At 48.8% G+C, this 22,344-nt stretch overlaps 1 protein-coding gene across 9 annotated transcripts in view; it reads right to left on the bottom strand.

Annotated features, from left to right (window-relative positions):
• The window catches only part of MRAS (muscle RAS oncogene homolog), a 71,721-nt gene continuing 49,377 nt past the window's right edge, over positions 1-22,344 (bottom strand). For all 9 annotated transcript variants that reach the window (XM_086316667.1, XM_086316645.1, XM_086316636.1 and 6 more), the window contains 4 exons: positions 12,061-12,214; positions 10,441-10,540; positions 4,958-5,037; positions 1-3,347 (listed from right to left, as the gene is read on the bottom strand). In XM_086316667.1, coding sequence (XP_086172793.1) covers positions 3,248-3,347; positions 4,958-5,037; positions 10,441-10,540; positions 12,061-12,214 — 434 coding nt within the window. In that variant the 3' untranslated portion in view covers positions 1-3,247. The remainder of the gene's footprint in view (positions 3,348-4,957; positions 5,038-10,440; positions 10,541-12,060; positions 12,215-22,344) is intronic.

The raw sequence follows: 22,344 nt of genomic DNA, 5'->3' as shown, positions 1-22,344 counted from the left end.
TCCTCCGCTTTTCTTTATTAATGAGTTGGGATACACAAAGACTTAATAAAAGTTACACAAAAGGCTCAAGCTTCATCGAGATCTTCAGGCATCACTCGTTTCACGACCACGGCCACTAGCGTAGACAATGGCTAACACTGTGTCATAGAAGCTGGGCACTCACAGGTGCTCAGCAATTCAAGTGTCTTTCATTCTAAGTAAACCCAACATGGAATCCCTACTCCAATGGGGGCTGCAAAGGGAGGGGACCTGGCTCTGGCTCTGGATTGACTGTAACACATCTGAGGGGCCGCTGAGGGGTCAGAGCTGCCGTGTGTTAGTGGGTCTTGTCTCCTGGGAACGGGAGACAGGCCACACTAGGCTCACAGGCACTCTCCACAAGGAGATGGGGCATGGGGTGGGGTGCACAAAGTCCTAACTGAAGCCATCCAGTGTCCCCTGTGAGGGGAGGTCAGTGGCCATTGCTCCAGGCGTGGGGGTGGGGAGGATGGCTCGGATCGCTTGCCCTCTAAGGGGAGAACAGGAGCCCTACTAAGTGAGGGGAGGGGCAGGATGTCAGAAGGAAATCTGTGAGCGCACAGTGACAAAGGCAGGGGGTGAAGGGATTTCAGGAATGGTGTGCTCCAGGGGGCATGAAGGTAGCACAATTCAAATTAAAAGCCAGTAGGAACACCAGAGTGTCACCAAAGACACAAGTCTCATTGGGCTCTGCACTCAGGGAGGAGCATGGCTACTGGTTTTCCAAACCGACCCTGCCAGGAGCCCATGTGCTGGGGGTACCACTGGGTACACTGTAACTCAGGCCTAGGTGGAAGCCGTCACTGCCCCAAGAGCCCACAGTTCTCCAAAATGTAGAGAACCTCTTTCAAAAGTGTTATTTACCCATCGCAGCTGTAGGGGAAATGAGGTCATGGGAAATGAAGGTGGACTATTAACTCAACAGGGACACTGCCGAAGGCCATCGTTTACCCAGTTTCTGCCTTCAGCATTGTGGGCTACGTGCTGAGTGCAGGAGAGATGCCCTGGAAGATGGGACTGGGGGCTGGGGTAGATGGCACGGCCCTAGTTGGGGGAGGGCCCAGAAGCAGCTGGAATCCCCTTGTCTGGTTACATTCACAGTTAAGGGCTTCATTCTAAGTCAATTGGTCTGCTTCCAACAAGACTCCCCAGTGCCACTGGGGAACCGCAGGCTCCACAGTGGTTAAGGGTGCTGATGGTGGTCCATGCCTGGGAACATTTCACAGCGGATATTGCCCCGTGGGCAAGGCTTCCTGGCCCGCTCCACCACTCTCTCCATCACCGCATCTCCATCCTTCCTTCTTCCCTCTGTCTTGCCTCTTCCTCATCTTCAGTTAACAGCTGCCACCCAACTGTACCTGGGCTGCTGGGATGTGGCCCAGAGGAGCATGGCAGTTGGAAAGGGCCTTGTCCTGTCAATGTTTAGAAGGTCCACTAACATTACCGGGTCGTGGGAAGATCTGAATGCCTGAGCTGAATGTTGTTATCCTTCCTTTTCGACTCAGAAAAAAAGGGCCATTTAGACAAATCATGAAAGCTAATTTTCCAACAAATTATTTTGTTCAGCAGCAGAGTCACTCTTTGGCTATGCCCCCAGCCCTTCCCCCACGTTGCTGGTGACCTTGTTGAGTTAGGACCATAGCATATTTTCAAAACTAAAGAAGAATCCAGGTGTCTCCATGTCCAGCTGGGTGTTCACTTTCTCCAGAGTTTCTTTCTCCAAGTGGTGACCAGGCCACCTGCTAGGGATGTTCTAGTTTGCTTGGTGGCCTGATTTGTAACAGATAGAAAATAAGGTCACTAGCCGACTGCCTCATCTTCTGACTCTCTCTCCGGGGTGTGCTGTGGCTCCTGCTGCCCATCCGCCCTGCTCCACCCCACCCCACCCCATCTGGCTCATACCAGCAGCACCTGAGAGGCAGGTGGGCATTGTCAAGGAGCTGGGGGCTGGCCCCTTGTAGAAACAGGTGTAGGGGAGCCATGTCCTCACCCCAACCTTTCTTTCTCTTCCAATTATAGTAAAGATCCAAGAGGTTAATAAAAGTTTGTGCCAGAAAGGCAACCTGTAATACTAAGCTTGCAAATACTTCAAGGGGTTTTTGCTCATTTATTGGACTGAAGAAGTGAGTCAGTTGACTCAAAGGGAAAATGGCTTCGGGTCTTGGTGCTATTTTAGTAAGAACAGTATTGGATCATTTTTGGTGAAGACTTAGCACAAACTAGAATTTTCCAGATGGTGTCCATGTTAGCCGACTTCAACGTGGAGACCATTCACACCTGCTCAGTGAGTTTGTATCAGAGGCACCAGACACGCAGGTGACGGGAGAATGCTCTCTCACAGCTGCTGCGAAGAACACAGAACTCCACCCACAACATGTGAAAAAGAAACGAACACTTTCACAATGCCAGTCAGCTTGCTTCATGTATACATCTCCAGGTTAAGGCGAAGCCCTTTAAAAACTGATGTGCCAGCCCCTCTCCTCAGCAAAATAAAATTTTGTTTCATAATATCTGTATCCTGAACCACAGTAAAGCCTTCTGGGTAAACACATCTCCCTTCTCTCCAGTTTACAGGCTGTGAGTGGGGTCTGTTTCTCTTGAACCTCCAGCCACGGTCGCTGTGAACTTCCCAGTCTCTCGGTCACTCTACTTTCATAATGAGTTGAGTTTTGGCATGGCTGGGAAAATTCAGTTAAAAAAAAAACCACAATATTCCAGACATGATATCGGAGAGGTCTGCTGAAGACTTGAAACTTCACCAGGCAGTGGGTACAGACCCCTTTAATAAAATAATAATCCCTAAAATAATTTAAAAATCTACAAAAGACACCCAGGCTCAGACACTGTGGACTAGGGGGTGGGGTTGGGGGGAGCTTGATCATGGCTTGTTTTCGTACATGGAGAAACACTCCCACATCAAACCCACACTATGGAGTTCAGAGAAACAACACAGCCACGGAGAGAGGGAGGGACCGGACTGCGTCAGCACAGGGGCTCGGATGCTACTTTGCTCACTGCTGCCTCCTCGTCTCTGGTGAGACACCGGGCCACCTGTGCCCCTCCAGGAAAGCCAGACCCTACCTCCTCCCTGCCCTCCCTCCCTCTCTCCCTTCCTGTGCCAAGTCCTCGGGCCAAGGGTCATGGTTAGAATGGTCTTCAATGCAGTTAGGCAGTGGAGGGTCCCGAGGGCTGGCCAGTTCCTGGTCACTGTGCCCAGGGCCTCGGGCCATCACAATATCACGCACTGCAGTTTGTGGGTGCCCGTGGCCCGGTCTCCCCGCCATTTGGTTTTCTTCTTCTTCTTCTGGCTTTTTTCCGGAATCTGCTGCCTTTTGAGAGAAGGAAGGACAGAATAGCAATGTTACAAAGGGCCTTTGCTTCTCCCTGCCTTCTCCTCCCTTGCTCCTGGGCCTGTGACTGGGAGGTCAGCTCTGGTTCTGGATGGGGAGGGGTGGGGGAAGGGGGGTAGGGAGGGGACATCCTGGTCCTGGACGCTGGAGGAGGAAGGCCTGGTCTGGAAAGCATCTCTAAGGCAGGGAAAGTGGGAAGGGAGAGAGGGCAGAGCAAAACCTGCCATCCTACTGGTGAGATTTCCTGATACCATGCTATGGCTGCATTTATTTCCATCACATGTAACATCAAGCTATGTTATATGTCATACAATGTTGGCTTCTATGTATGTGTTTCATATTTTATTTTATTTTTTAAAGATTTTTTTTAATGTGGACCATTTAAAAATTCTTTATTGAATTTTTACAATATTGTTTCTGGCTTATGTTTTGGTTTTTTGACCAAGAGACATGTAGGAATCTTAGCTCCCTGACCAGGAATCAAACCCTTGCTCCCTGCATTGGAAGGTTAAGTATTAACCACTGGACCACCAGGGAAGTCCTGTTCATTTTTTCCCATGTCTAAAACCTGTCCTTGGAACTAGGAGGTCCATAACTAAGACATCACCCCCTCCGGGTGTGGTAGCATCTCCTAACAGCAGGCAAACACCCATGAGAAAATCATTTCATGAGTGCAGGACTCCCAGCTAAAGCATAAGGTGAAGGCTGCCAACCACAGTCCATGCTGGGGAATAATCAGAAAAGGAGGTTTTTGGGTGTGTGTGCATGAGTGTGAGTGTGTGCACGCACTGGGGGTGGGGGGCTGAGAGATGGCAGGTCAGGAAGCACATGGTTACAGCCTGCATGTGATTCCACAACTCTGTGACAGCCCTAGAGGTCCCCAGCATAAGATAACAGGCTAAATGCATGTCGTCTGCAAACCACTGATTAGGTGTCTCTGTAGGTTGAGGATTTGGGGAACAGGAAAGATAGAGGATGATGAGACCAGCCAGGAGGCTGTCTCCGTCATCTAAGCATGAGATGATGAAGCTTTACACCTAACTACACAAAAGAATGTACAAGAGACCATGGCTGGGGTTTCTGACAATCCTCGCAGACTGCCAGTGTGTGGGGGCTGGTGAGGAGACAGATGTGCGAAGCCTCTGTGACTGCAGCCTGGGAATCGGATGCTGGTCGTTCAGCTAGAATGTCAAGGGGTGTTCTGACATCAGGGAAGAGGGGAGGGCCTACTTTTTACTGAGCTGGCAGCTTTGGTGTCGGGAGAGCCTGGGATTGGATGGGGGAGGGCAGGATGGAGGCACTGCCCAAGGGGAGTCTGAGCTGCAGGATGAAGGAGATCCAGGGAGGAGGTTGCGTGGTACCTCGGGCAGGAGAGCACTTTGTTTGCTTGTGGCTCCATCCACAGGGAGTAGGGGAAGGCACAGGTGGGTGGGGAGGACAGAGAGAGATGGACAGAGGCATAAGAAACCCAGAACAAGGCCCAGAAGAGCCCAGCCTGGGCCTGGACAAGGTGCCCCCGTGCTCCTCCAGCCCTCCCTGTGCCCATCCTGCCGCAGAGGCCCTGCTTCCAGGTGGCGAGCCTCACTCACCTAATTACTCTAACCAGGTCGTGGAAGGCTTTGTCGACGTTGAGAGGTGGGTCCTTGGCACTGGTTTCTATGTACGGAATCTGGAAGGCAAAACGGGAGTCACTGAGATACACAAAGCCCTTTTCCCTAAAAAATGCAAAATTCTCAGAGTCCCCAAGGAACCCTGCAGAGCCCCCTGGCACCTACAATCTCAAGCCTTGGGTGGCTTCTCACTCTTTATTTACTTATTACTGCTTTACTTAGAAGCTGTGCGGATTTTATTTTTTAATTAATTTTTATTAGAGTATAGTCACTTTACAATGTTAGTTTCTGCTGTACAGCACAGTGGATCGGCTATATGTTTACATACAGCCCCTCTTTTTTTTGGATTTCCTTCCCATTTAGGTCATGACAGGGCATTGAGTAGAGTTCCCTGTGCGGTACAGTAGGTTCTCATTAGTTATCTATGGTTTCTCACTCTTTAAAGTTGAAAAGTTTTCCTGACGGCTTTTCTGACTCTCTCTTTTGTTCTTGGTTCACAGAGATATTTTGGGGTCCCCTAAAAATAGAATGAAAAAGACCTTTTTATACACTTGAAGACTAAAGACTGTTTCATTTATCAAACTGACGTATGTTCTGATTCTATTCACTTTCCTCCCCGAGGTCTCTTTCTGTGCCCTGGGGGATCCTGCCCCCCTTCCTGGGTCCTCCCGAGGGGATGTGGGTGGGAAAGGGGATGGCCCTGCGCAGGACTCTGCACCCTAGTGATTCTGGTGGTCTGTGCATCCCTTCTGGTCTCCAGCAGCCTGCCTGGCCCAGCTCTCTCTTGTGTGCATCTGTGAGCCCAGAGCTCAGTATGTTTACAGAAGGCTCATGTCTGCATGTTTAGGACTGAGGAGTCACCAGCCGGCTGGAGGGTGGCAGTAACTAGGAGACGTGGTTGAAGGGACCTCGTAGGGCCATGTCTACCCCAAGCCTTGGGCTGGCACAGCGAGGAAAACAAAGCTTCCATGAAGTCAGGACAGAGACTCCTCCTTTCACAGGGACCCCATAAAAGCGGGAGGCACACCCCCACTTTCCTACCAAGTAGAGAGAGTGTGGGCTCCAGACAGCACGCACTGGCCTCCCTAGATGAGATGCAGGCAAGCCAATCGTGATTAGACTGAAGAACTCTGGTATTTTTTGCAACTTTTTCCTGATTACAAAATTAAGACATTTCACTATTAACACATTGGAAAAAACACAGCAAAGAAAATAAAAATGACCGACAGGTTAAAGGCAGGGATAGGGTAAGTTGTCATCTTAGAGGAGGAGCAGGCTGTAAAGGATTGCCCAGAACACATCAAAAAGTACCTTCCCACCAACGACCATCACAGATCAGATGTTCACACATTGCTGTGGCTTGGAGCAGGGGCCTTGCTCTACTGACCCAGACACAAAGAGCAGAGCACAAAGGCCAGGGCTCAGACCTTCAGAATTTCCAAACTTCCATTCAACAAATATTTGAGCCTCTGATAACCCTGAGAGGAAACTGCCTGCCACTGAAGGCTATTAGATTGTAGGCTCCTCACTGAGGTGACTGTGGGCTGTTTAGCCTCCGAGGTCCCAATGTCCCCGACCTTGCTAATCCTCACGTTAACCCGCTGAGGTAAGCAAGTCAGCTATCCCCGTTTTGCAGCTGGGGAGACTGAGCTCATAGTGGTGATGTATTTGCCCAAGGCCACACAGCAGCCAGGGGAGACTCAAGATCTGGACCGGGAACACCTTCCATTTCCTGCCTGGCCTGACGCAGACAGGTAGGGGTGCTGAGGTGCACTACAGAGCCTCTTCTAAGCATGGTGGGCATCCCAGTAGGTCCCGGGAGCTGGAGTCCTAGTCGATCTTTTGAGGGCAGAGCAGTGTTCTCCCCTGTGGATATCCAGGGGGCAGGGACCTGCCCGGAGCCTCTTTGCATCCTGTAATCCTGCCAGCTCGCATGCCCCAGGTTCCTAGGGCCAGACCTCTGCTTCCTGCCTACCCCCTCACAAGCACACCAGCTGTAATATCTCTGGTCTCCAGACACTGCCACCTTTTTTCTGGGGGGGTTTGGCCTCTGCAGAAACACTGAGGTGCATTATCTGGGTTCTTAGAATTCTAAGATTTCGTAGTAACAACACTTAAACTAAGGGAAATCATGCAACAAATGGTAAGTAATACTGTTTGGCTCCACTGAAGGGCCAGGAAATGCCACCTTCTTACATTGAGTGGGGGTGACCTGCCTTGGTCAGCTCAGGAGGAACTTGCCTTATGAGCTCGAAAATTAGGACAGGCGCTAACAAGGTCATGTGGTCTAATGATAAATGGGGTTACAGCATTTGCTGTAAAAGCAACATTAGCTGAGACACTGGAGACCTGGGTTCCAGTGGGGGTAGGTGGGGTACGCCTCGCCAGCCCCCTGTGTCTCATTCTCTGTTACCTGAAGAATGGGGCTGCTGCTACCCCCGCACTGCCGCCCTCCCCCCATCCTTACCCACCCACCCAGAAGGGGTCTGTGAAAGCCGTCAGCATCAGCTCACTGTGTGGAGCCTGAGTCTATGGGATGGGATAGCTCCTGGCCTCTCTCTGTTCAGGATGTTGGCTGGTAGACAGGTGGGTGCTTTCTGAGGCCTCAATCTAATTCTAAACCCAGCGGTCAGTTCAGTGCTCACCTGGAAACTTCTGAGCACACCTGTCTTGGTCGATCCCCCCCCTCTTCTTTGAGGCATGTCCTTTTCTTGGCTCTCAAGACCTCACTCTGGTCCTTACATATCACTGACCACTCTGTTGCTTTTCCTGTTTCAGCTCATCTCCCCACATGCATGGCACTGAACTGTCCCCAACCTCAATTCCAGGACTCTTGCCGTACCTACAGGGGTTTCATGACTTTTTTCCTCTTGGGTTTCAAGGCATTTTTTTCTTTTTCCATGTATATAAACATATAATTATATATGTACACATAAAATTGAGGTATGATTGACACACAACACTAATTTCAGGTGTACAACATAATGATTTGGTATTTGTTGTTGTTGTTCAGCCGCTAAGTCGTGTCCAACTCTTTGCCACTCCCATGAGCTTCAGCACACCTGGCTTCCCTGTCCTTCACTATCTCCTAGAGTTTGCTCAAGCTCATGTCCATTGGGTCAGTGATGCCATCCAACCATCTTGTCCTCTATCACCCTCATCGACTTCTGCCTTCAATCTTTCCCAGCATCAGGGTCTTTTCAAATGAGTTGGCTCTTCGCATCAGGTGGCCAGAGTATTGGAAGTTCAGCTTTGGCATCCGTCCTTCCAATGAATATCCAAGGTTGATTTCCTTTAGGATTGGTTGGTTTGATCTTGCTGTCCAAGGGACTCTCAAGAGTCTTCTCCAGCACCACAATTCAAAAGCAACAATTCTTTGGCACTCAGTCTTCTTTATGGTGCAACTCTCACATCCATACATGACTACTGGAAAAGCCATAGCTTTGACTAGACAGAACTTTGTTGGCAAAGTGATCTCTGCTTTTTAACACACTGTGTAGGTTTGTCATAGCTTTTCTTCCAAGGAGCGTCTTTTAATTTCGTGGCTGCAGTCACTGTCCACAGTGACTTTGGAGCCCAAAAAAAGAAAATCTGTAGCTGTTTCCACTGTTTCCCCATCTATTTGCCATGAAGTGAAGGGACCAGATGCCATGATCTTTGTTTTTGAATGTTGAGTTTTAAGCCAGCTTTTCACTCTCCTCTTTTATCCTCATCAAGAGGCTCTTTAGTTCCTCTTCACTTTCAGTCATTAGGGTTGTGTCATCTGCATATCTGAGGTTATTGATATTTCACCTGGAAATCTAGAGTTCCATGTCTGGTTCTAACTGTTGCTTCTTGACCTGCATACAGGTTTCTCAGGAGCCAGGTAAGGTGGTCTGGATTTCCCATCTCTCTAAGAATTTTCCACAGTTTGTTGTGAATCACGCAGTCAAAGGTTTTAGTGTAGTCAGTGAAACAGAAGTAGATGGTTTTTTGGAATTCCCTTGTTCAGCCAGAAGTCAGGCCATGTCTCTCCTCACTCAGAACCTGCCAGTGGTCTCCCCCTCACTCTGAGTAAAAGCCCTTAAGGCCTTAACCCACTGCACCCCCCTTGCTCTGACCTCAGCTCCTGTTATTCACCCCTCCCGTTCCTTCTGCTCTGGCCTCCTTTAACTTCCCTGCTGTTCCTCGAACTCCCACAGCAGGTCTTTGGATTGCTGGATTATCCCTCTGCTGGAACATTCTTTCCCCAGATATCCAGAGGACCTACTCCCTCATCTCCAGTCAGTCCTGGCTGACATGCACCGTCTAGCCAGGCTCTCCCTGATCACCTATTTGTAGAAGTGTGCCCCTCCCACTCCACGTTCCCTCCTTCTCTCCCTAATTTACCTTCACCCAGAGCATGTTACCTTTGGACACTCTAATTTACTTTGTTTACTTATTTTTTAAAAAGCTGGATTTTTTTAAAATTATTTATTTATTTGGCTGCATTGGCTGAATCTTGGTTGCAGCATGTGGGATCTAGTTCCCTAACCAGGGATGGAACCCAGGCCCCCCGCATTGGGAGCTTGGAGTCTTAGCCACTGGACCACCAGGGAATTCCCTGCTTTGTTTATTGACTGTCTTCTGTCACTAGAAGTCAACACCTGAAGCATGGAGTTTTGTATCCCAGGACACAGGACGGTTGAATGAATATGTGAATGAACACAGAAGGCAGAGATAAGCAAAACTAACCCACAGTGACCCCTTTCCTCTACTCGCAGAGCTAGGCCCACTGGGCAGAGGGAAGCGATAATCGTGTAGACTTCCCGGGAGGCTAGGTGGATGTCTACATACCTGACTAATGAGGCCAGGGCATGGCTGGGCCAATGCAGGGGAGGGGTGGGAAAAAGCCCAGTGACCCCACCATCCAGTGGGTAAAGGGGCATCACAAGGAATAGAGAAAAAACTCAAAAAACTTAAAGATGTCTGCTGACATGCGCTGTGGGCTGGGCCAACCTGGGTTTGATCACTTCCAAGATCAATATTGTCTTCCAAGAAGACAATAGTGCCTACCTCCACGTGTGGTAGCCGGGAGTAGATGCTCCCCCAACACAACGCCTGGCATGAGCAGGGCTCAGTGAAGGTGGCTGATCCGACGGTTCTGAGCACAGTCAGGTGCTGGCTTGGAGACAGAAGCCAGCTCTTTGCATGGCCCAGTGATGAACCTGCCGCATCAGGGCCAGGGCCAGGGCCCTCCCCAGAGCAGGGCCTCTACTGACTGACAAGGACGTGCTTTCTCTCTAGGTTGGCATCTTCTTTCACAAAATATCCCACACTGCACATGCTCCATTGCTATGGAATCCAGCCCATGACCTAGGATGTCTACGTGCCATTCCCACAGACCGGGACTGCAGGAGTGAGGTGACACTGACATCCCCTGAGCCCCCCACTCCAACTCGCACACACACACACACACACACACACACACACACACCACCTACATTGTGTTTGGTCGCCATTTCTTTTCCTTGTTCCCTGGTGATTTTCCTCAAATGCATCAGATCGACCTTGTTGGCCACGAGGATCATCGGGAATGACTCCCTGGGGAAAAAAGGAACAGCACCTCGTGAGCTTCCCCTGGTGAAGGCGGGGCACCCTTGCCTCAGGCCTGACAGAGCCCACAGCACCTCCCTATGGGCCTGAGGCTGACTTCAGAGCCTTTCCTTCCACATCTCCAGGGATGGAAGAGGGGCCTGCGGGTGCTGGCTGCCTTGGTTTGAAGCCTCATGCCTGTTGCAAGGTGAGTGGGGACCCTCCTGGGAACCCTGTGGCTTTACACTCCCTGGGCCAGTGGCTGGGTTCCTGGGCCCACTTCCTCCCATCTCCCAGTCACCGTGACACATGCCCCTGCAGGCCATCATGCTGTGGCCATCAGCAAGGACTCGTGAAGAGCACCAGGGCCAGGGGTGGGCACACAGCTGCCCCTCAACAATGCTGGCTACAAAATCAGGATGGCTCCCAGGAGAGTCAGGAAGGGATCTGGAGTCATGTCTGCCTGAAAGTTTCTGAAGGACACGTGTGGCCACACTCCTGTCCCAAAGTCAATGAAATGCCCATCTCACAGCATCTTTGTCAGCAGTGAGTATTTTCATTAAGAAGTTGCAATTTGATGGGTGAAAAATGGTACTTTATCCTGTTTTCTTACACTTCTTTGATGAGCAAGAAAGTTGAATATCTTCCCACATCTGTGTCATTTATGTTTTCTCTTTAGAGATTCCTATAGTCAAGGGTTTAATGCACATTTATCTCTTAGAACTTTGTGTGTATGTACGTGTACATGTATGTAAGCATCTTTATCTCGAAAAGTTACTATCACTTTGCCTTTAAGATAGGTGTTAACTGGACTTTTCAAATTCACTGAGATTTGGTCAAATCTCCTATTAGTTTGTCCTTTTGTTTTTATACTAACCTCTTTAAGAGCCGGTTAACTGAAAAGACCAGTTGGACTTACAAAAATTTCAAATTATTTAATTACTCCACATTATGCTAAGGAAAACTTGAGCCATTAACTGTTGCTATTGTTTAGTTGCTAAGTCGTGTCTGACTGACTCTTTGTAACCCATGGACTGTAGCCTGCTAGGCTCCCCTGTCCATGAGACTTCCCAGGCAACAATTGAACCTGCATCTCCTGCATTGGCAGGCGGATTCTTTACCATTGAGCCATCTGTTAAGCCCAAGCCTTTAATTAGAGGCTTATAAATCTCACAGTCAAATGTGATTTAACCAATTACAATGTACACTGGAGAGAAAATTCACTTTTTCTTTGGCTGTAATAAAATTTGGTTAAATTGGAGCTGAAAAACAGATGTTATTTATGGTTCCTTGAGTCATCAGTGGGGACAGTTAAGGCAAGATGGGAGGGAGCCAACCCCTCGAGGCCGTGGATGCATGTCGACCCCTCTGCCATGTAGAAAGGACTGGGGTGGGAGCTGGTGGGAGTTGGAGGAACCAAGGGCTGAATTCAGCTCTGCTCCTTGAACCTCAGCTTTCACCTGAAGATCTGAGAGAGACAGACAGACAGAGCCTACCCTGAGCCAGGCATGGGGTGTCCCAGCCCTCACCTGTCCTTGACGCGCAGGATGAGCTGGTGGAAGCGGTCCACGTGCTCGAAGCTGGCCTTGTCCGTGACCGAGAAGACGATGAGGAAGCCGTCCCCTGTGCGCATGTACTGCTCCCGCATGGCGCTGAACTCCTCCTGTCCAGCTGTGTCCAGAACTGCGGTGGGAGGAGGCCATTCAGGGGCTGGCACCATCCATCTGGGAGCCCCTGGGGCCTGCAGACCCCCAGGCTACAGCTGCGCCCCCTCGGGGTGGCTTCATGGAGCTGTCTCCACGAGGCCCGGGCTGTGCTGTCAGGAACCAGCAGGGCCTCAGGCACCTCAGTGTGAGGCTCTGACTGACTTATCTGTGGACCCACTGATTCTGCCCCATTAAGGCTCCCTGGGCCTTAATTCTCTGTCTGAAGAAAAAGCCTCATGAAGTCAGTGATCACTTCTGTGGCAGAACTCCTCAGGAGTCCCCAGACCTGGGCCTGGAGCCCTCAGCAGCCTTTACAAGCTGAGTCTTGGGGAGGTCACTGACTCTCTGAGTCCTTGTTTCTTCATTTGTAAAATGGACACAGTGCCTCTACTTGGCAACCCCTTGGAAGGAGAGGCCCTGGACCAGCTTGCAGGAAGCCCGAAGAGGCCTTCCCAGGTCAGAAAGGGTCCCCAGCCCTGTGTGCAGGGGACCAGGGGACGGGGCAGCCCCCTGAGAGCCAGGGCCTTTGTCGCCAAGGATGAGGCTGCAGCAGGCCTCCTGAGACCTGGGAACTGAGGCAGCTGGGGAGACAGAGGCTGGGGAGACCATTTCCCCAAAGGCTCTTCCCCTCACCTTCCCCAGCCCCCCACCCCATAAGCCTATTCTCCAGAGATAAAGGTTCTCCCTGATTGTTTCAGAGGTCACAGCCACAGCTGGGGGGAGGCTCTCTTTAGACCTGCAAGCCTGACAGGCTCCAGGCCCATGGGGGTTGTGAAATTTAAACCCTTCAGCGGCTTGCAAACTTCTGCTGCCTGCCACCCCTCCCCATTCCCCCAGCTCTCTACCTCTGACCACACACCTCGCCTCTCCTGGAGGCTGTGGAGCAGTTGGTTACAGATTCTGAAGCTGATTCTGGGCTGAGTCTGGCTCCTCATTCCCAGAGTATGACCCTGTGCAAATTCACTTCTGCCTCCTGTTCCTAAAATGGGGCTGGTCAGGGCTGTCCTGAGTTAATATACTAAGGCCATTAGAGCAGCGCTGACACAAAGAAGTCCCTTAGGAGCGTCTGCTATGAGTATCTATCCTCTCCTGGGGCTCCTTTCCTCAGCCCTTCCTCCTCCCTGCTCCTCTTGCCTTGGTGAGCTGATACTGATTCACAGAATACTGCTGCCTCAGCCCTGACTCTCCACCCCCATAGAGGCCCTTCATGGCTCTGTTCTCACTGTCCATTTAAAAGGCCCCTAGCTGGGCTGTCCATTCCCAGAGGCAGGGACCTGATTTGTGTGTCCCCCATCTACTCGGAGCCTGGCATAAACAGCACTCAACAGTAGCTGAGTGAATTAATGAATGTGAAGTCTATTCACTTTCCTTCGCTCATTTATTCAAGAAATATTTGAGCATCTACTGTGTGTCTGGCAGTGCTCTAGGCACTATGCATACAGGGGAATGGGGCAAAATCCTTGCTCTCATGTGACTTACAATCTAATAGGAAGACAGATAAACGAATGAATGGATACTGTAATTTCTAGTAAAGATGGGTATATACTAGGAACAGTAGCACCAGTTGGAGGTATCTGGTAGAAGTTGGTGTCATTTTGGATAGGGAAGGATGGCATCTCTCCTTCTCCTTTAGGAGAAGCTTTTGAGCAGTGACTAAATGATGGGGGTAGGGGAGCCATGTGGCCAATGGCAAGAGCATTCCGGGCTGAGGGAACATGGTGGGTGGAGGTGGGCAAAGGCAGGCTGGCTGAACTGGGGAAGTGGAGGGACTGGTGAGTGGAAGATGGGGGGAGGTGGGGCAGGTCAAGGGTGGGTGGGACTGCTGCATCTGGGTAAGGCTGACTTCATTCACTACAGAGACTGGGCAAAAGAGAGAGATGATCTATAGGACATTTGAAAAGTTTACCCTGGCGGTTGGGGAAATCCAGACCAAGAGTAGAAGCAGGGTACTAGGTAGGCGGTTATACAGTAATCCAGCAAGACAAGACAGAGAGCAGGACTGAAGGTGGGGTGAGGGGGCTGCTGTGAGAAGTGGCCCGATTCAGGCCACTATCTAGGACAGAGCCAACAGGAGCAGGGTGTTCTGGAGGGAAACATGGGGATGGGGGTGGTGAGAGAGAAGAGCATTGAGGCTTGTGGCTGTTTGGGGGCTGAGCCAAATGAATGGTGGTATCATATCCTAAATGGGGGAAGATGGTGAATAACAGGGTTGTGGGGGGGGGGCCTCAGTTTCTGACACACTTCAGAACCTCTCAGACATGTATGTAGGACTTCAAACAGGCATTTGGAGACTTAAGTCAGAAAACTAGAAGAGGGGCAAGAGATACAGACGTAGGAGTTGCCAGTGTGTGGACGGCCAAGAAAGCCATAGCACAAGCTAGTCAGGACCCCCAGGAATCCACATCTTAGGCAGACACTGTGAGATCAAGCCTGAGAAAGTGACCTTGTCCCCACAGCCTGTCACCCTGCACATCCCCCTGAGTCACTCAGCAAGGCAGAGGGGCAAGGCTTGGTGGACACACGGACACAAGCTGTACCCCACACATAAGAGCCTGGGTCTCCTCATGTATGAAAGCAGGGCGGGGCTCCTGGGTCTTCAGGTCCTTTAAGTTCTGGCATCCTAGAATTCTTTGGTTTGGATATTAATAATAAATGAAGGGGTTAAGAAAATAAGATCTACAGCTGAGGACCAGCGGGGAGACCGAGGCAGTTTCCCCAATTTCCTTGGGAGGAGGGATGAAGACTGACCTTCACCCAGAGGGAGTGAATCCCACTCAGAACTGCAGTCAACAAAACAGACGCAAATGGCGTGGATTTGACTAAAGTGGGAATGGCAAGGCCTGAACTGAACAGCAGAAGACATTCAGGTAATATTGTAACTCATGCACGCACAGATTTTGAGGGTATATATTACCTGAAACAAAAATAGAGATCTGGGATATCTACAAATACCATCATTCGGAATAAAAAAAAAAATTCAACAGGGAGTTGAAAATCAAAATGGACCCCTCTAGAAAGGAAACACAGTCATTCCAGACATCAATTGCCTTATAAATTACATTCTCCACGCTTTCTAAAAGAATTCCTGGAGGATATACTCCAGCAAAGTGAAAAATAGATCCATGAAAAAGAAAGATGAGTGGTATTATAAATGATGTCAACAGTGGTATGCAAAGGAAACAGAAAAACCTGAGTTAAGTTTCAACACATATTATAATACATATTATAAAACAATTTGAAGACAGTGAAGGACAATTTAGAACTAAAATCTATGATGATCCATATGTGAGGGTAGGGGCTGGGAAAAATAAGTTATCATTAATAAATACTAAAGTTCTTGCCTCATTTGGGAAGAGTCTAAAGATACTGATTACATCCAGATGTTGATATAAAAATGTAAGTATACACACATATATATACAATATTAGAATAATCACCCAAGATAAGACTCAAAACTTCCTAATCATTAGAGGAAAGAAAAACAGGATAAAGTAAATGAGACCAGTTCAATGAAAGGCAAAAATAAACTATACACAGAGTTCTCTGGTGGCTTAGTAGTTAGAATTCCGGATTTTCACTGCCATGGCCTAGGTTCAAGCCCTGGTTGGGGAACTGAGAGCCTGTAAGCCACACAGTATGGCAAAAAAAAAAAAAAAAAAACAGAAACAAAAAACTATACACAAATAAGAAAGTTTAAAACGTAGACATGAAATAAGATGGCAGAAATAAATCTACAATGAATGACAGCAAATGGGTTAAATTCACCTATTAAAAGCAGATAGTACAAAATCCACTTGTCTGCTACTATAAAAGACATGTGTAAAACAAAATGACACAGAAGAAATTAAAAATGAAAGGATAAAAAAGGATATGCCAAATGGCATTAAAACATGTATAATGTCATATGTGAAATGAATCGCCAGTCCAGGTTTGATGCATGATACAGGATGCTCGGGGCTGGTGCACTGGGATGACCCAGAGGGATGGTATGGGGAGGGAGGTGGGAGGGGGGTTCAGCATGTGTACACCTGTGGTGGATTCATGTTGATGTATGGCAAAACCAATGCAATATTGTAAAGTAATTAGCCTCCAATTAAAATAAATAAATTTATATTAAAAAAAAAAAGGATATGCCAGTCACAGGCACCCACAAAACAGAATTCAAGACTAAGGCATTAAATAGAACAAACCAGAGTATTTATAATGGGAAAAAGTACAGCATCAAAAAGTGTCAAAGTCATGAGTCATAAATATATAAGAATATTGCCTAAATTATATGTATAAAAAACTGATTTTTTAAAACCGTAGGAACAGACAGATCCCACAATCATTGTGGGAAAATTGAACAGTCTTTCCTTAGAGATAGAACAAGTCACTCCCCAAATAATGATCTATCATTAAATAACACAATTCAAAAATGTAAACCGAGAGACTGAAAGAACAAACTTTACATCCAAACCATAAATAAATATTTTCAAACACATGTGAAACAGTCATAAAAATTGGCTATATATTAGGTCATAAATAAAAATGTCAACAAATTCCAGAAGGCAGAAGTCATATGGAACATCTTTTGCACTATAAGATGAGAAATGAACAGTAACATGATTTTAAAAGAAACTATCCACTTGAAAAATCTAAGAAGCTATAGTGCTCTATGGTATGGTGGTGGTTTAGTCACTCAGCGGTGTTCGACTCTTGCAACCCCATGGACTGTAGCCCTCCAGACTCCCCTGTCCCTGGGATTTTCCAGGCAAGAATACTGCAGGGGGTTGCCATTTCCTTCTCCAAGGGATCTTCACAACCCAAGGATGAACCCTGAGTCTCCTCCATTGCAGGCAGATTCTTTACCAACTGAGCCAACAGGGAAGCCCATAGTGCTCTGTAACTCTTCAGTAAAAGAGAAAAGTGAAGCAGAGATTACAGACAATTTAGAATTGTATCATAAACAATTATAAACCCCTATACTTTGAGACCAAAGTGGTACTCAGAGGAAAATTACAGCTTTACATGTACTTTTAAAAACAAGAAAGACTGAAAGTAACTAAGCATTTAAACCAAAAGGCTAAAAAGAAAAAATAAAATAAAACCAAAGAAAGAAGAAATTGTCAATAAAAGTAGAAATTAAGAAAATGGGAAGAAGGAAAAAGTAGCTGATATCTAAAAATCAAAAGCTGATTCTTTGAAAACTAATTAAAAAAAAACCTTTAGGAATTCTTATCAGAGGAAAAAGAAGATATTTGGAATGAGAAAAGGCCCCTGTCTATGGATATAGATAAATATTTAATTACGAGAGAAAACTATCTACAGTTTTATAGCAATAACATTTTCAACTCTTTATTTAACTTAAAATATAAATGAACAAAACTGGCTCAGAAAATATGTAAAACCCAAATAGGCCAATACTTATCAGTGAAATTGAAGAGACAAAACTATTCTATGAGGAGCGCAAAGCTAGTTTTATAATCAACGTGGCTCAGTGGTAAAGAAGCTGTCTGCCAGTGCAAGAGATGTGGGTTTGGTTCCTGGTTCAGGAAGATCCCTTGGCGAAGGAAATGGCAACCCACTCCAGTATTCTTGCCTGGAAAATCCCACGGACAGATGAGTCTGGCTGGCAACAGTCCATGTGGTCACAAAGAGTCAGACACAACAACCAAACAACAACAAGAACAATACAGAACTTTCTAGCTCATTATAACAACTTAGCATAATCCTAATAACAACCTGGACAGAAATAGCACATGGGCATGTAGTGACTGCCAGGCCCGGACCACCTTTGGGTGACAGAAGTAGCCTGCATTGTGACCCTATCTATGAGGTACAGCCATTCACTTGCCAATTACTTTCTGAGCACTTATTTGGTGCTAAACCACTGTGCTGCTTGGTACTTTGGGTGGTTAAAGAATAAGATGCACCTCCTTTTCAGGGTACTTAAGAGGCCAGTTGGGCTGATACTTAAATAATAATACAGGACAGAACAATGGACTGGTTCCAAATTGGGAAAGGAGTACGTCAAGGCTGCATATTGTCACCCTGCTTATTTAACTTATATACAGAGTACATCATGTGAAATGCCAGACTGGATGAAGCACAAGCTGGAATCAAGATTGCCGGGAGAAATATCAATAATCTCAGATATGTAGATGACACCACCCTTATGGAAGAAAGTGAAGAGGAACTAAAGAACCTCTTGATAAAAGTGAAAAAGGAGAGTGAAAAAACTGGCTTAAAACTCAACATTCAAAAAACAAAGATCATGGCATCAGGTCCCATCACTTCATGGGAAATTGATGGGAAACAATGGAAACACTGAGAGACTGTATTTTCACTGCAGATGGTGAGTGCAGCCATGAAATTAAAGACACTTGCTCCTTGGGAGATAAGCTATGACCAGCCTAGACAGCATATTAAAAAGCAGAGACATTACTTTGCCAACAAACGTCTGTTAAGTTAAAGTTAAAGCTATGGTTTTTCCAGTAGTCATGTATGGATGTGAGAGAGTTGGGTCATAAAGAAAGCTGAGCACTGAAAAATTGATGCTTTTGAACTGAGGTATTGGAGAAGACTCTTGAGAGTAACTTGGAGTGCAAGGAGAGCCAACCAGTCCATCCTAAAGGAAATCAGTCCTGAATATTCATTGGAAAGACTGATGTTGAAGCTCCAGTACTTTAGCCAGCTGATGCGAAGAACTGAATTGGAAAAGACCCTGATGCTGGGAAAGATTGAAGGCAGGAGGAGAAGAGGACAACAGAAGATGAGATAGTTGGATGACATCACCAACTTGATGGACATGAGTTTGAACAAGCTCCCAGAGTTGGTGATAGACAGGGAAGCCTGGCATGCTGCTGTCCATGGAGTCGCAAAGAGTCGGACACGACTGAACTGAACTGGACAGAAAATGATACATGTTATTGGAGACCTAGAGGAGGGGTGGGTCCCTTCAACTTAGAGGGATAATGGAAAGTTTTATGAAGAGAGGGCATTTATTGGAAGAATAGAAACGGACATAAAAAGACAGAGCCTGGGGAAAGTCCTCCTAGGCAGGGGAACAGCAGAAGCAAGGGCCCAGGGGCTGGAAGGGAAAGAGCAGTAACGAGGCTGGCGCGCTGGGGAAAAGGCCTGTGCCAGAAGAGGTGGGAGGAAGAGGAGACGGGGAGGTCAACGGACGGGCCCTCGGATTCTAAACTAAGATGGCAGAACTTGGTGATACTGGGGAGCTATTGAAGATTCTGAGGGAAGAGATATAGTCAGAGGAGAGTGAGTGAAGGAAGCGCTGGTGAAGAGGTGGAGGACAGGCCTGGACAGAGGCAACCAGGGTGGAAGAGACAGAGGGTGTGTGCTTCAGATAGAGGGAAAGGAACGAACGGGGCGCCCCAAGGACACGGAACACAGGGATGGGAGCCAATGGAGACTGCAGACTGACTTGGGCCCTAGGAGGGGAGGGCAGGTACAACCAGGGAGGATGTGGGGGCTGAGCTGAGCCTTGTCTGGTTTGGGGTCCACCCCTCACCCACCTTTCCCCACCACACACATCCTGCAAATGCCTGGTCACAGGCCCCTTGTAAGGGGCCCTGCCTCCAAGAAGAAAATGGGCAGCTGTGCTTTAAAAAAAAAATCATGATTTTGCCTGTATCCCTCATGCTTGATGTCATGAAGGTAGGAGGACTCCTGAGACAGAAAGTATTAGTCACTGTGAGAGGGGTCCTGCCAATGTGTGCGTGTGAGAGACAGACAAAGGCAGAGACAGACAGAGGCAGCCAGCCTGGAGAAGGAGCGAAGAGAGAAAGAGATTCTGGCAACAGAGCGGGTCAGGGCTGTGCACTCCATCTGCCCTGCTCCAGGCTTCCCACCCGGGGGTGGATGACCCTGCAGTGTTGCTGAAGAAGATTTAAGTGGATACCCTGGAGTTGTTCTTGGGTCTGGTGGATTCTAGAAGCCAAGCCCACATGCTGGCAGGGATGGGGTCCCAGCATGCAGGCAGCACCAGCCTGGGTCCCTGCTAAGCCCTCCCTTCCTAACCCCTCCCTGCTCCCTCCTTATCCCTCCCCCTTCTCCTCCAGGGCTCCTAGAGGGAGACAAACACTTGGAGAGGGGTCTGGGGCTCTGACACTGGCCCACAGCCAGGGTACAGTCCAAGCTCTTTGGCTAAAAGTAGTCCTGTCCAGTGTATTCCGACTGATGTCAAGCACTGAGCTGAGACTTTATACAACTCATCTGTCCTCGCAGTCCTCTTCATGGCCCTGGAAAGGAGGTATTACTGTCCCCCTAGTACAGATAAGAAAATTGAGGCCCAGGAAGTTAAAGGATCTGTTCAAGGCCACATGCTGGGGAGAAGGTCACCCTGGCTCCCCAAGACCCAACTGCCTCAGCTCGTTCAGGCTGTCTGCTTCAACCAGAGGGTGTGGATCTGACCAGCTGTGCCTCAGATCCAGGCCCTTGCCTAGCCATGACCTCCGCCAGAATGCCCACACAGGGCTCCCCCAGAAGGGCTGCAGCCCCTCTCCTTTCCTGAGGGCCCTGGCCTCTGATCTCCTTCTTTGAACCCTTCCTGTTGCACGTGGCTCTGGTTCCTCCAAGCCTCTGCTCAGTTCCCCACTAGGTACAGCCCCAGAGGGTGCAAGTCTGGCTTTCATTTCCCTGGGTCCCCCAAAAGCTTCAGCACCCAATGAAGGCTCAAAAAATATTTGCAGAATGACTGGACAGATCACACGCACGCTACAGGAAATGCAGTTATTGTGTTCAAACAACCCACGCCAGCTGCAAGGGAAACCACTAAAACAGACTTTTAAAGCCCTATAACTCACCCTTCAGAGTGAAGTCAGTGTTCCAGAATATGAAACAATACAGATGATAATTTCTAGAGATACCATGCCTCCAAGGACCGACGTCTCTCATCCCAAGGTCCACCTTGGGAGGCAGGAGGGACTGTGTCCAATTTCACAGGGCAGTCAGGCAGGGAAGCCTGGGCTCTGCCTGGGAAAAGACTCCCATTAAAAAATGCCAGTTCGTTGAGGATCAATAGTGATGAGGGTTCCCCTTTGGGGTAGGCTGGGTGCCTGGCAAAGGGCTTGATGCATCAACCAGCCACCATGTCCAGGAAAAGGGCTGCTCTTTCCTTCTCCGAAGCACTGGCCCAGCATGTTGAGCCAGGCAGCTCTAAGCGGGAGGGAGCTAAAATCCTGTGGCAGGCGCCGGCTGGCTCCTTGGCAATGGGGGAAGATTCCCTCTGGCAGTGGCCCCAGCCTTGACTGGCTGACATCAGGGGAGACTGCTGGCCACCGGCCCCAGGGAACAGTTGTCTTCATGACCACACTACTGCAGCTGGGGGATGGAGGGATGGGGGTAGGTCTTGGGAGACGCTTTCATGAGGCCCACGAGACCCCTGACTTGGTGGGCATGTTGCATGTGAGGGGTCCATGACTTTGTGGGATTCTAAGAGGAGCCTGGACCTCCCCCCAATCCCGCCTCAATGTCACTCTCAGGGAGGGAAGAGAAGATAGAGGGCAGGGAGCAGCAGGGGACTCACCAGTGTAACCAGGGACCCAGGAGTATCCCAGAGACAGATAGGGCCCAGGAAGGGAGAGAAACAGGAAGGCGAAGCACTGTCCTGGGATCCCGTGTCCATCTCACAACCACAGGGATGTGGGGGGTTTACAGGGGAAGAAACTGAAGCAGGCAGGGTTGGGACTTGCCCAGGTTCCTGCTGTAATGAGCAGCAGAGGCAAGATCTGAACACAAGTGTGTCTGGGCCTGGCCTGGCTCTGCTCCTGGCTCTGCCTGTCTCCATGGCCTGTGAAGACGGGCAGGCCCCATAGGAGGGGTGAGGACAGAACCCCTGAGGTTTGTGGGGATGGAAGACAAAAGCCTGAGGGCTATGCCTCCTCCCCCACCGCCACCTGGTTACCCCAAACCTCTACCTGTTCCACACCTGCCCCTGGGCAGCCCCGCAGAGCCAGGAGGAGAGAGCCCGGGTACACTGGCCTAGTTCCCCCAAAAGCAGTTCCTAGGGCATCCTTAGAGCACCCAATAAATCTACAAGAGCCCTACCAGTCCGTCCATTCTCCAGCTGCTGTTTTCCACTATGTCCTCAATCCTCCAGCTTCCACT

The sequence above is a fragment of the Bos grunniens genome, chromosome 1 (genome assembly GCF_055505025.1).
Source record: "Bos grunniens cultivar Pamir isolate PY7600 chromosome 1, Bosgru_T2T1.0, whole genome shotgun sequence".
NCBI classification, from domain to species: domain Eukaryota; kingdom Metazoa; phylum Chordata; class Mammalia; order Artiodactyla; family Bovidae; genus Bos; species Bos grunniens.
This window is presented reverse-complemented; position numbering and strand designations above follow the sequence as displayed.